Here is a 13,373-nt window from a genome sequence, read left to right as displayed (position 1 = left end):
TTCCCCTATTCTCTAGTTTGTTTATTTCTAATAAGGAGCTGGAGGCCGTGAAGATACCGATCCATGATATTGTGGAGAAGCAGGCCCAGCTGAGCGAGTGGAGAGCTGTGCTGGAAATATTCAGGGGTTGATGCTCATAAGTCCAGGGTAAGTATACAGCTAACCCTACTACCACCTCTACTCTGTGTAGTTCTCTGCAAAGGCCCGGTGTACCCAGGATGCGATCTTCCCAGATGTCCTTCACCCTATTTCATAGTGTAAGACATGATCCAGGCCCTGGGCGACGACCTCTCTCCATCCGCCGCCTCCGGTCTTCAGGATCTCCACCAGAACCCGATTCGCTCCACTTCGCGAGACAGAACAAAACGCTGTGATCATCAGAGACTCCATCGTCCGGCACGTTTGCGCTATGTTAGCTGAAGGTAAAGTCCACACTGAATACTTCCCTGGTACTCATGTTCTTGATATTTCTGCACAGATTCCCGTGATCCTGAAGAGTGAGGTGGGCATCAGAGCGGACGGAGACGCTGAAGAGGGACTTCAGGAGCCTGATCAAGACAGTGCGCAGCATATCGCCTGCATGATGATCATCATGTCAGGACCACTTCCCACGTATAGATGAGGACATGAAAGTTTCAGCAGACTTTTTGCTTTAAACGAATGGTTATAGTCATGGTGTAAAGAACAGAAACTGCCTTTTGTTAATAATTGGAATCTTTTCTGGGAGCTAGGCTTTTTAGATCTCCTGTTGGACAACATCTCCAGGACACTTCGCTCCATATGACTAGTAAGCCAATTCTCAAATAACTGTTATGATGAATTTTGTTCTACACGCTCAAATAGAAGTACTACTACAATAAAGATTGTGTTTGTTCCAGTGTTAATTTTGACAGGCATTTTTGATTTAGCATTAGTCTAAACTCCACCAAACTACTGTTATAAGCATGAGCCCTGTCAGACTGGTCGTGGCGGAGGTGTTGCAACAATATATAGTGATATTCTCAATGTTACCCAGAAAACAGGATACAGGTTTAACTCTTTCGAAATACTTCTGCTTAATTTTAGACTGTCAGACATGCAAAAGAAATCTAATGTATCTCTTGCTCTGGCTACTAGGGGTGTGATGAGACACTTATCCCACAAGATGAGACGAAACACGAGACTGGGTTCATGAGAGCGAGACGATATATATATATATATATATTTTTTTTAAGAAATCCTCAATGATAAAATAAATATTTCATTTTTCTCTACTCCTTTTTCGTAGTACATACATTTTCACATCAATTTATTAAACATTAAAAAAAAAAACATATTTAGGGCCCTAATTTTTTCCCCAGCATATTATTTTTTATTATTATTGTTAACAAATTCTGTATTTTAGCATGTCTAACTATTTGAATGCATAACACAACTTAATTTATTCATTTTATTTTTTCTTAAAGGTAGCCTTACTGACATAGATATAATACCTCAAAGTGTAATTACTGACCACTTCCTTGTATCGTGCATGCTGCATATTAGTGATATTAACTATATTTCCAAAATGAGCATTATGAGTTTAAGAGCCTTACATTACATTTATAACAATCATTGTTAATGTTTGAATTGTATTTCAGGGCAGTTTGTGAAAAGAGATAATCAAGAGAAGTCAGTTCCAGATCCACCCTCCACACCAGACCTCTCTCTCACGAGGATTGCTGTCTACTAGCATATTGTGTTCTTCAGCTCTTCAGACTTCGGTGGATGCAGAAATTACTCAGGGACATGAACACTAGAATATTGCAAGAATAGAGAAAGTAAGAATTACTTAAGATTTTAGAATGTAATGTTAATTGCTTAAACATATACAGTATTGTTCAAAATAATAGCAGTACAATGTGACTAACCAGAATAATCAAGGTTTTTAGTATATTTTTTATTGCTACGTGGCAAACAAGTTACCAGTAGGTTCAGTAGATTGTCAGAAAACAAACAAGACCCAGCATTCATGATATGCACGCTCTTAAGGCTGTGCAATTGGGCAATTAGTTGAATTAGTTGAAAGGGGTGTGTTAAAAAAAATAGCAGTGTCTACCTTTGACTGTACAAACTCAAAACTATTTTGTACAAACATTTTTTTTTAGCAATCCTGTGAATCACTAAACTAATATTTAGTTGTATGACCACAGTTTTTTAAAACTGCTTGACATCTGTGTGGCATGGAGTCAACCAACTTGTGGCACCTCTCAGCTGTTATTCCACTCCATGATTCTTTAACAACATTCCACAATTCAGTCACATTTCTTGGTTTTGCTTCAGAAACAGCATTTTTGATATCACCCCACAAGTTCTCAATTGGATTAAGGTCTGGAGATTGGGCTGGCCACTCCATAACATTAATTTTGTTGGTTTGGAACCAAGACTTTGCCCGTTTACTAGTGTGTTTTGGGTCATTGTCTTGTTGAAACAACCATTTCAAGGGCATGTCCTCTTCAGCATAGGGCAACATGACCTCTTCAAGTATTTTAACATATGCAAACTGATCCATGATCCCTGGTATGCGATAAATAGGCCCAACACCATAGTAGGAGAAACATGCCCATATCATGATGCTTGCACCTCCATGCTTCACTGTCTTCACTGTGTACTGTGGCTTGAATTCAGAGTTTGGGGGTCGTCTCACAAACTGCCTGTGGCCCTTGGACCCAAAAAGAACAATTTTACTCTCATCAGTCCACAAAATGTTCCTCCATTTCTCTTTAGGCCAGTTGATGTGTTCTTTGGCAAATTGTAACCTCTTCTGCACATGCCTTTTTTTTAACAGAGGGACTTTGCGGGGGATTCTTGAAAATAGATTAGCTTCACACAGACGTCTTCTAACTGTCACAGTACTTACAGGTAACTCCAGACTGTCTTTGATCATCCTGGAGGTGATCATTGGCTGAGCCTTTGCCATTCTGGTTATTCTTCTATCCATTTTGATGGTTGCTTTCCGTTTTCTTCCACGTCTCTCTGGTTTTGCTCTCCATTTTAAGGCATTGGAGATCATTTTAGCTGAACAGCCTATCATTTTTTGCACCTCTTTATAGGTTTTCCCCTCTCTAATCAACTTTTTAATCAAAGTACGCTGTTCTTCTGAACAATGTCTTGAACGACCCATTTTCCTCAGCTTTCAAATGCATGTTCAACAAGTGTTGGCTTCATCCTTAAATAGGGGCCACCTGATTCACACCTGTTTCTTCACAAAATTGATGACCTCAGTGATTGAATGCCACACTGCTATTTTTTTGAACACACCCCTTTCAACTAATTCAACTAATTGCCCAATTGCACAGCCTTAAGAGCGTGCGTATCATGAATGCTGGGTCTCATTTGTTTTCTGAGAATCTACTGAACCTACTGGTAACTTGTTTGCCACGTAGCAATAAAAAAATATACGAAAAACCTTGATTATTCTGGTTAGTCACATTGTACTGCTATTATTTTGAACAATACTGTATATATTTAGATATATTTTTGTGGCAGTGTGAACTGGCCATAATGCTGTATGATAGGTGTGAGATTCATTAAACTTGATTTGCTATAATACATCTGTTCATAAGCTATTGCATATTATTTTCAATGAATTATTTGTAGTGGTTTGGTTAAGGGTGTGATTAGCTGAAGATTATTGTGGGATCTTGTGATTAGTTGATGAATGTGTGCATTGTTAATGATAATATTTAAATGCAATGTACTGAGTGCCTACTAAGACTTGCATGTTGTGCATAATGTTTTGACCCTGGATGCTTACAGAAGGGTATAGATATTTCAATATATGGAAATGTATTTATTATTAATATATCTCAATCTATGTGCTTCTGTATGGGCTGAATGCTTTCATTCATATTTCGCTGTATATCCTGTTTTTATTAATAATCTGGGTGTATTACTGTTCATATTTGCTTGTTAATAAATTAACTGAATTCATTTCGAGTATGTATTCATCATTCACAGCTGCTGAAACATCCTTTAAATTAGTTTGGGCATATGAGGACATAAATTAGGTTCAAGTGCTGCATGTCCGCCCATTGAATAATTATTAAAAAAAATGACCAACTGACTACCAGCACACGACCACCGATCCGCGACGTTGCCACGACGTCGCAGTTACTTACTGGCAACGTCACAAAGTTACGTTGTGGCGACGTATACGCACCTTTCACTTTTCCGGTTACGTCGCCACGACGAAACTTTGGTCACCAGATTACGTCGCAGTTACGTAACAGTTACGTAATGTTGTTGTTTTTTTTTTGTTTTTTTTATTATTGCAAAAAGGGTACAATTCACATGTGATTAGCCATAATATACAAAAAAACATAGAGATAAACAAAAAATAAATAAATAAATTAAAGTAGCCAGGGGAAGCTTACAGATCATTACAAAGTGAAGGAAGACTATATGCTGATAGTTTTAACAGCCTTTTTGTTGTTTGAGCCAGAAATCAGATTAATATAATGTTCAACTTCATGGATAAAGAGTACAAAACAAGGTTTTTTAGAGCTGAATTTACATTCATGAATGTGAAATTTTGCCAAAAGTATTAATAAATTTATAATGAAGTACGTTTTTTCTTTACTTTGACTTTTATAAAAACAAAAAATAACATCCTTCCACAATAAGGCAAAGTCTTTAAAAATATGGTCAATGATGAATCTGCTGAGCTTTTGCCAAAATGTTCTAGTGTGTGGGCAATACCAAAATAGGTGCAAAACTGTTTCGGGATGGTCTTCACAAAAAGAACAGTTTGCATTGATGTCCCTTTTAAATTTAATCATGTAATGATTAGCAGGGTAATATCTGTGAATTATTCTGAAAGATACTTCTTTCACCTTATTTACTATTAAATACCTGTGAGGAATCATCCAAACCTTTTTCCAGTCAATGTCATTTACAAAACGGTTCCAATAAAAAGTAACATTTGGAATAGAAACAATCTCTTTCTGAAATAATGCACGAATGTGCTTATTATTATGTGGAATATGGGAAAAACAGATTCTTCCAACTGGTGAGTCAGCCACATCAGGGAGGGAGACAGAAGTAGGTGAAAGTCTGCTAGTATACTTAAAAAGCATGATTGTGCCTGATGGAATGGCGTCAAATACGATTGCGAATTCTTTCAGCGTAACAGGAATGTTATATGCTGATAGAAATTCTCTATAGGAGAAAAGTCTCCCTTCTGCATTAAATAACTGGTCCACCAGCAGAATCTGATTACGTACCCAACTCTCAAAATAAAAAGACTTGTTCTTATATAAAATATCTCTGTTATTCCAAATTAGATACCTGTGGGGTGAGAAATTATGCTTGTAAATAAGAGACCAAGCTAAAAGGACCTGCTTATGAAAAGTGGACAGTTTTACAGGAAGTTTTTCTACATTGTAGTTACAATTCAAAATAAAGTCCAGACCACCAAAACGAGAGAATATATAATGGGGAATAAAATTCCAAATCGAAACTGGGTTTTTAAGAAAATGCTTAGCCCAATTAATCTTAAATGTATTATTTAGAGTATTGAAGTCCAAAAAATTTAGCCCACCAGATTCATATTTATTCATAACAACACTTTTTTTGATAAAGTGGATACGATTTTTCCAGATGAAGTCAAAAAGCATTTTATCAATGTCTTTACAGATTTTATTGTCCAAATGTAGAGAGAGAGCTGCATATGTAAGCCGTGATATCCCTTCAGCCTTGGTAAGCAACACTCTGCCTTTTAAAGACAAGTCCCTTTGCAACCACTGGTTCAGTTTGTTCTGAGTTTTTTTAATGATTGGAGAAAAATTTAACTGAGATCTAATTTTCTGATCTTTAGAGATAATAATACCCAAGTACGTTACTTCTTTCTTGATCGGAATGTTGCAAATAGTTTGTATATCACAGTCTTTTAAAGGCAGCAGCTCACATTTATTAATATTTAGGCATAAACCAGAGGCCTCTGAAAACTGGTTTATTACTCGAATGATGACAGGTATCTGGCTTGCATTTTTTAAAAAGATTGTGGTATCGTCAGCAAGCTGACTAATGACGATATCCCTACCCGCAATAGAGATTCCTTGTATAGCACTATTACATACATAAGTTGTGAGAATCTGTGTACAAAGTAGAAACAAATAAGGGGAAATTGGGCATCCCTGACGAATGCCCCGTTCCAGATTAAATCTAGGGGAAGTTCCATTTTTCAGTTTTATAGAGCTATTGCCATTAGCATATAAGGTTTTAATTGCTTTGCTGAAAAAGTCCCCAAAACCAAATTTCTCTAAAGATAGAAAAATAAATTGATGTTCTATTGTATCAAACGCCCTGTAGAAGTCTAAGAGGAGGATGAAGCCATCTTCAGATATTAAGTCAGAGTAGTCAAGAATATCTAATACTAGTCTAATATTATTAGAGATATGCCTGTTTCTCATAAAGCCTGATTGTGTCTCATCTATAATAGTTTCAAGAGTTTCTTTAATTCTATTGGCAAATATTGACGCCATTATTTTGTAATCATTGTTTAGCAGACAAATGGGTCTCCAGCTGTCAATAAAGAGCGGATCTTTCCTAGGCTTGGGAATCAGTGTGACTAGCCCTTGAGTGAGGCTAGGAGGAAGGGAATTATTCTCTATACTCTCCATAAAAACCTGTAATAAAAAAGGGGCCAAAAGTTCTGAGAATGCCTTGTAAAATTCTGCAGTTAACCCGTCAGTGCCGGGGGACTTGTTGTTTTTAAGTTGAGCAATGGAATCAATGACTTCTGCCAATGTAAGAGGGGTGTCACAATAATTTTTGTCTGCCTCGTCAATATTTTTAACATTAGTTATTGAGTTCAGAAAATGCGATGTAACTTCTTTATTAAATTTTGTGCTGTATAAATTGCTATAGAATTTTGAACAAAAATCTGAAATTAATTTAGCATCATCAGTAACGACCCCATTAATATTTAACTTGTAGATGGAATTAATTTTAGATCGGTATCTTTCAAGATGGAAAAAGTAAGCAGAATTTTGCTCCCCCTCCTCCAGCCACCTTTTTCTAGACCTTACGAAGGCTCCCTCTGCTTTTTGTCGATATAATTCGTCTAATTTGTTTTGGAGTTGTAAAAGAAGTAATTTATCCTCCTCTGAAACTTCCTCGGGTGGTCTCTGATAAAATGAGGAAATTGTATTTATGACTTCATCTTCTTCTGCTCTTTTAGCTTTAGCAATAGAACTTCCATACTGTCTCAAGAATTTTCCTGTCATGATTCTGCCCTTGTGTCCTTGATTTTTCCTAGTCTTGAGGCAGGATCATGACAGACCCTTGTTTTGTGTACAAGCGCATGGCCTTGTCTTTGGGCCATGTGCTTGTGTTGTCTCGTTCCCTTGCCCCGCCCCCCTTGTTAACCTAGTCGTGTCTTGATTGTCCTATCTGTAACACCTGTCGTGTCTTGATTAGTACCCCTATTTAGATCTCCTAGTGTGCTCTGTCTTGCGTCGGTTCATTGTCATTGAGATTTGTACCTGTGATTGTTCCACTCTGTGATTGTTCCTTAAGAAGTGTTTGTATTACCGTGAGTGTTTGTTTATAGCTAGTATTTAGAGTCCTTGTTTATCTTGTTAGTCCAGTCCTGTTTTAGTTATTTAGTCTTTACCTTGCTCCGTGTTTTCCCCCTCGTGGGTTTTGTTTTCCCCTTTTTGTAATAAACCCTTTGTTTGAGAATCCCTGTCTGCACCTGAGTTCCTCCCTTACCAATACCTGACATTTCCAGACTCTAACTTAAACAATTCCCAGTTAGTGTTGTATGATTTTTCCTTTTTAGCCTTGTTGTAAAAATGAGTTATTAATCTAACAATTTCAGCCTTAACCTTTTCATGTTTTAACAGGGAATTGTTCAATTTCCAGTAGCAAGATCTATAAAATGTATTAGATGCACTAAATTGAATGTTTATATGAATTGCTCTATGGTCAGTAAGGGGTGTGGCATGGATGTTAACTGTAACTTTCTCTTTATCAATGTTACTGGATAATAGCCAGAAATCAATACAAGACTGGCTGGATCCTGACCTTTTGCTCCAAGTAAAGGATCTTCCATCAGGAAATTTCTCTCTCCATACATCTACAATGTTAAATCTTCCCATTAGTCTTTTAATGTTTGTGTTGAAGGATGAGGGCCGCCCAGGAGGCCACCTATCAATAGCATTATCTAGGGCAATATTAAAGTCTCCGCCAATTAAAATTAGAGAGTTTGGGTATCTGGTGAGCCAAAATGTAATTCTTTCCTCTATTGAATCAAGTAATTTATCATTCTCATGTTTATTATTGTAGCCGTAAATATTAATAATTATGCTATAAATGTTGTCAACTCTTATTATAAGACATACGTAGTGCCCTAGGGAGTCACAGTCTGAGTGTAAGATATCACCTGAGAAAGTATTTTTAAGCGAGATTACTCCAGCAGATCTCTCTGAGCCTTGAGAGAACCAAATATCGTTAGCCCATTGAGATTTCCAAAAATTGACATCAGCAGATGTGGAATGGCTCTCTTGAAAAAAACAAAAATCAGTACGAAGTTGTTTGGCAAATAAAAATAAGGCTTTCCTTTTACAAATCTGTCTTAGTCCCCTGGCATTTAAAGAAACAATAGATAAAGACAAAGTTATTAACGAACACGAACAAGGAATAAACTAGAAAGTGATCAATAACCAGTTAGTTAGAAAGGTAATACCAAATAAGGAGACCGAGCTCTGCTTCATATAGTCAATGAGGAAAAAAAACGGTGTAAAAAATATAGTTTGGCCAACTAAAAAGCGCAGCGCTCCTAAACAGCTGCCTCGTTTATTAAATGGTCTAATAAAAAACTTATTAAAAAAATGGCAGCGTTTCGTAAATTAAAGTGGCTTTGTAAAGTCCTAGTAACAGTCCACAAAAACTATAACATTACAATATCAACTCTGAAAGCAGTGCAAATCAAACCAGTGGGTGTCCTTGTGTTAACCGGCAGCAGGCAAGTCCGTATCTTAGGTGGGAAGGGGGACTTCTGATCCGTTGACAAATCCGCGACCACCAACGAAGAAGGCTGGTTTGCCCTCCTCTCTGGCTTTTTTAATCACTGGCCAAAGTTTGCTTCTACGTTCTCGGTCTTCTTTAGAGAGATCCTCCGCAAATCTCAATCCGTTGTCGCGCAGGTGCGGTGATGTCTTCGCAGCTTTCCATACGCCGTCTCTATAGACACGTGCAATGAATTGGATGATGATGCCTCTGGGTTTGTAGTCATTCCGCCGCTTAGTGCCGAGCCGATGTACGGTATCGATAGCGTCAGCCAGCCTATTCTTTTCCTCCGGCAGAACAGAGTGATAGAATTCGATGGCCTTCTTCCGTACGTTTTCTTTTTCTGATTCTTCAACTCCATAAAATCTAAGGTTCCATCTTCTGGAGTATCTCTCTAACTCCGAGACCCTCTGCTGACATGAGTCTATTCATTTTTCTTCTTTTGCCATTTTCACCTCGAGTGTACACACTTTGCTTTTTACATCCTTGATCTCTGCACACACAAAGTCAATTGTCTTTTTAAGACCTTCAATTTTAAGTGCATTGGTACTGACCATGCTTTCAATGTTGTCTGACCGCATGTTTATCAGAGCTGAGAGGCTAGCTATGATATCGTTGGAGTTGGCTTGTTCAGATCTGACTGAGTACATAATTTTCTTCGATGCTGGCGACTTACTGGGAGTGACAGGAAGCATTGGAAATTCATCCATAAAGACTTCCGCAGTGGCGAGAGGCAGGGAAGTGGAGGTATAATCGTGACAGTTATCAACTAAAACATTGCCAGCCTTAATGTTGCTAGCATCTGGATTTAGCTTCTGTCCGGTGCTTTCTTGGCCTCTTTTCCTTTCGCGCTGGTTTGGCATTGCTCAATATTTCGTTTTGCGAGTGTTGTAGTATTTATGAAAGCAAAATAATAGTGCTTGGCGAGATAATAAATTTAGTTTTACCGTTCCCAAAACTTTCTTTGCAGAGCTCGGTAAAAAGCACCTACTCAATCAGCCATCTTGGCGTCTCCTACGTAATGATGTTAGCAGGGTACTCTATAGGTACTCAAGATTAACAGGATATTGAGTGAAAACGAGCATTTCTTAATAATAATAATACATCTAGTGCAATAATATTAAAAGTAATCTGAAGACCATCTGACCACGTCGCTACAACGTCCCCAATGGGACTAACTAGCAACGTCTTTTGAGTACGTGCCCACGACGTTTCTGGGAAGTTAGCCAAGATGAAAAAAAATGGAACTTTACCACGACGTCCTCACAACGTTTCCATAAAGTAATGTCGCGCTGACCAAATGACGACTAACTGGCGACATCCTCACAACGTTCTGTGTTTGCTGGGTGGTCGACTCCAGAACAGCTGCAATCCATAGACAGTAGGCTGCAATCAGATAATTCTAATACGTAAACGAATCGTTTGGTGCGATTTGCGATCCGATTTAAAAGTTTATTTTGAAAAGACTCGTTCATGATGAAATGGACACCACCATGCTTACACATTTATAGATCTTAGCCATTTAGAGCCAAATGGTTTGCCAGATTTTAATTATCAAAAAAATTGATTGTCAATTCGCTTTAATTACATTACGAAAAAATTACCACCAAATTAATTCTGATACCACATAAAGTCAACTTCATAAATAGGCCTGTATCCATTGCGAACATAATTTATTATGTCTTAAAAAATATCATAAAATTATTGTTGAGCAACAACATTGTCAACGCACCATAGTTTGACTTGTACTTTGCTGCGCTGATTTCTATAGACTGCTGTACAGTAGCGTCTTGAGCTCAAACAACGCTAAGAGAGAGCTTACGAATGCTCCAGACCAACCTTACGAAAGTATGACTTACAGAAGATATACTTAGCTTACGAACGTGTCGGGAATCGTGCCATAAGGTTAAGAACTACTTAGCGACAAGAACGTTTTGGGGAACCGAGCCCAAAGCAGTATGTTTTTTATATTTTTTTATTTTACTGTTTGCTTCACGCTGAGAGGAATAATACATAATTCACCCCAAAAAGATGTGCTGAGGACTACCTCAGGATTTGAGTTTTGGATTTCCTCTGAAAAAAGAATGAAGCGCTTTATTCAGCAGAGATCATAAACATGAGTAAGTCTCTTTTTATTTATTTATATACTTGTACTAGTTTTCACATAACGTGTAAACATTTTACTAGTTCGATTTTTTCAAAACTATAATTCCTGACTAAATGTATAATCAAGTGAAACATTCTGAAGTTTCAATAACAATATACACTACACTATTCAAAAGCATATGAAAGTAAATGCTGTTCTTTCAACTTATCAATATATATATATATATATATATATATATATATATATATATACACACACACACACACACACACACACACACACACACACACACAAATTTATTGTGTCCTCTCCATCACACACCTGACTGGGTCTTTGTCTTCTAAGGTGTAAATCACAATATAATGCATGCAGGTTCATGGCCTCTCGCATAGACCCTTTTTACACAAAAAGTGTCTTAGAAAATTTAAATCAATATATTGTTTTGAGTGAGTAAACAAGATGATTTTACCATAAATTAGATTCTAGCCTACAAGATCCAGTTCTCAAAAGTCCCGTGAACCAATGTTCTGTATGTGTTTTATAGCCTTATTCCAGTGATTTAAAATGTTTAGTTTTTCACTAACCACGCATAAACATTATTTTCTAAAAAACAATCATGTACATACATGCTGCACATATTATTATAGCCCAGTTTGTACTGTTACAGTGATTATAGACTTTAGCCATTTAGATGTTTATCGGATAAGACAGAGATATTACTTATTGGACCAAAAAACACTACACAGACTCTAGTAGACTACAGTTTGCAACTAGACGGATGTATTGGTACTTCCTCTACGGTCAAAAATCTAAATATTTTAGCTCCTGCTTCACTTTTGTGAAAAAAAACATTTTCGATTTTTAAAGCATAAGTGTTCATTGAATCGATTGTAAAATCGATTTTCCATGTCTAAAAAAAAAAGACGTTTCCTTTTTCAACGTCAAAAAGACGAACGTAAAGAGAGCGCTGGAAATGCACAATCAGCAATATTTATTTATTGGCATGAAGTTTCGTGCAGAATAACAAACAGAAACAGGAGTGCAACATTCTCAAAAAATTCCTGTCATATGCACATATACTGAAATTCACCTCTTATAAGATACTACAAAATATTGTAGAAACTTATTTTCTGTAAAGTTGCTTTGCAATGTATTGTAAAATGCGTTATACACATATACTTGAATTGAATCAATTGGTTATGTAGCCTAATGATTCATAGAGCAGCAAACAGGTCATGGTATCAACACTCAGAAGGCACATACTCTGAATGTGTTGGAGAAATGAAAACAGGTCGCACAACATCAATTATATGTACTCGCACAAATGCTACCAAATTACATTTTGGGCGCATATGAGACCAAAATAGTTGCAAATTCGAGCCTTGATTCTTATTAATAATTATAAAATACTAGAAACTCTAATCAATCAGATTAAATTACTGAATTTTTAAGTGAATTAAGACATTTTAGTGTTATTACAGAATTTTTTTTTGTTTTAAACCATTTTGAGATTTGCAGATTACATTTGTTGAAGATTTAGGAAGTTTTGTGTGTGTGTGTGTGTGTGTGTGTGTGTGTGTGTGTGTGTGTTTGTGTGTTTTTTTGTTTACAGAACAATAATGAAGTTTCACAGCATGTAGATGGAGGAGATTAATAAAATCATCAGAGATTTATTGCGGAGCACGTACAGAGGACAAGGTCTGCCATGATTGGTTTCTTGACTTCATATATCCCATGATTATTTCTTTTAAACACAAATATATTGTTATTTGCACGTCTCCTGATCTCTCACAGACATTGAGTATGTGGAGATACGCTCTGATGTGGATGAGAACACCTCCGCTGGCCTGAAAAGAAGGACCTATAACTATAGAGTGGTAATGGTCAAAGGAGACACTGCTTTCAAAAAGCCGCTACATGCATTATGGGTTTCTCTAGAAAAATGCAGGGTATGTTTGTGCACTCTTACCTCTACATTGAAAAGTAATTTTTTAAGGTCACTCTTAGAATCACCCATGGATTCCCATTAAATATATATAATAATTTATGCATATTTAATGAAAATATTATCTATGCAGTACACACACATTATCTGTTCACAGAGCTTTCGTTAGATTTTGGAGATAAGAAGAGGATGCTGAAACTTCTTTCAGTCAAACCACACCTGGCTTGTGGTTTTATTGGTTAATAGATCAAACTGTTAGTAGGTCGGAGTGTGTAACTGTAAAATGAA

General features: G+C 36.8%; 1 protein-coding gene across 1 annotated transcript in view; it reads left to right on the top strand.

Moving 5' to 3' along the window:
* The window catches only part of LOC127986041 (DNA repair protein RAD50), a 224,260-nt gene extending 211,408 nt beyond the window's left edge, over positions 1–12,852 (top strand). The window contains exon 23 of the mRNA XM_052588246.1: positions 12,753–12,852. Coding sequence (XP_052444206.1) covers positions 12,753–12,780 — 28 coding nt within the window. The 3' untranslated portion in view covers positions 12,781–12,852. The remainder of the gene's footprint in view (positions 1–12,752) is intronic.
* Positions 12,853–13,373: the final 521 nt, after the last annotated feature.

Source organism: Carassius gibelio, chromosome B21 (genome assembly GCF_023724105.1).
Source record: "Carassius gibelio isolate Cgi1373 ecotype wild population from Czech Republic chromosome B21, carGib1.2-hapl.c, whole genome shotgun sequence".
Lineage (NCBI taxonomy): Eukaryota > Metazoa > Chordata > Actinopteri > Cypriniformes > Cyprinidae > Carassius > Carassius gibelio.
The sequence above is the reverse complement of the archived record's forward strand: the minus strand, read 5'-3'. Positions and strand labels throughout refer to the sequence as shown.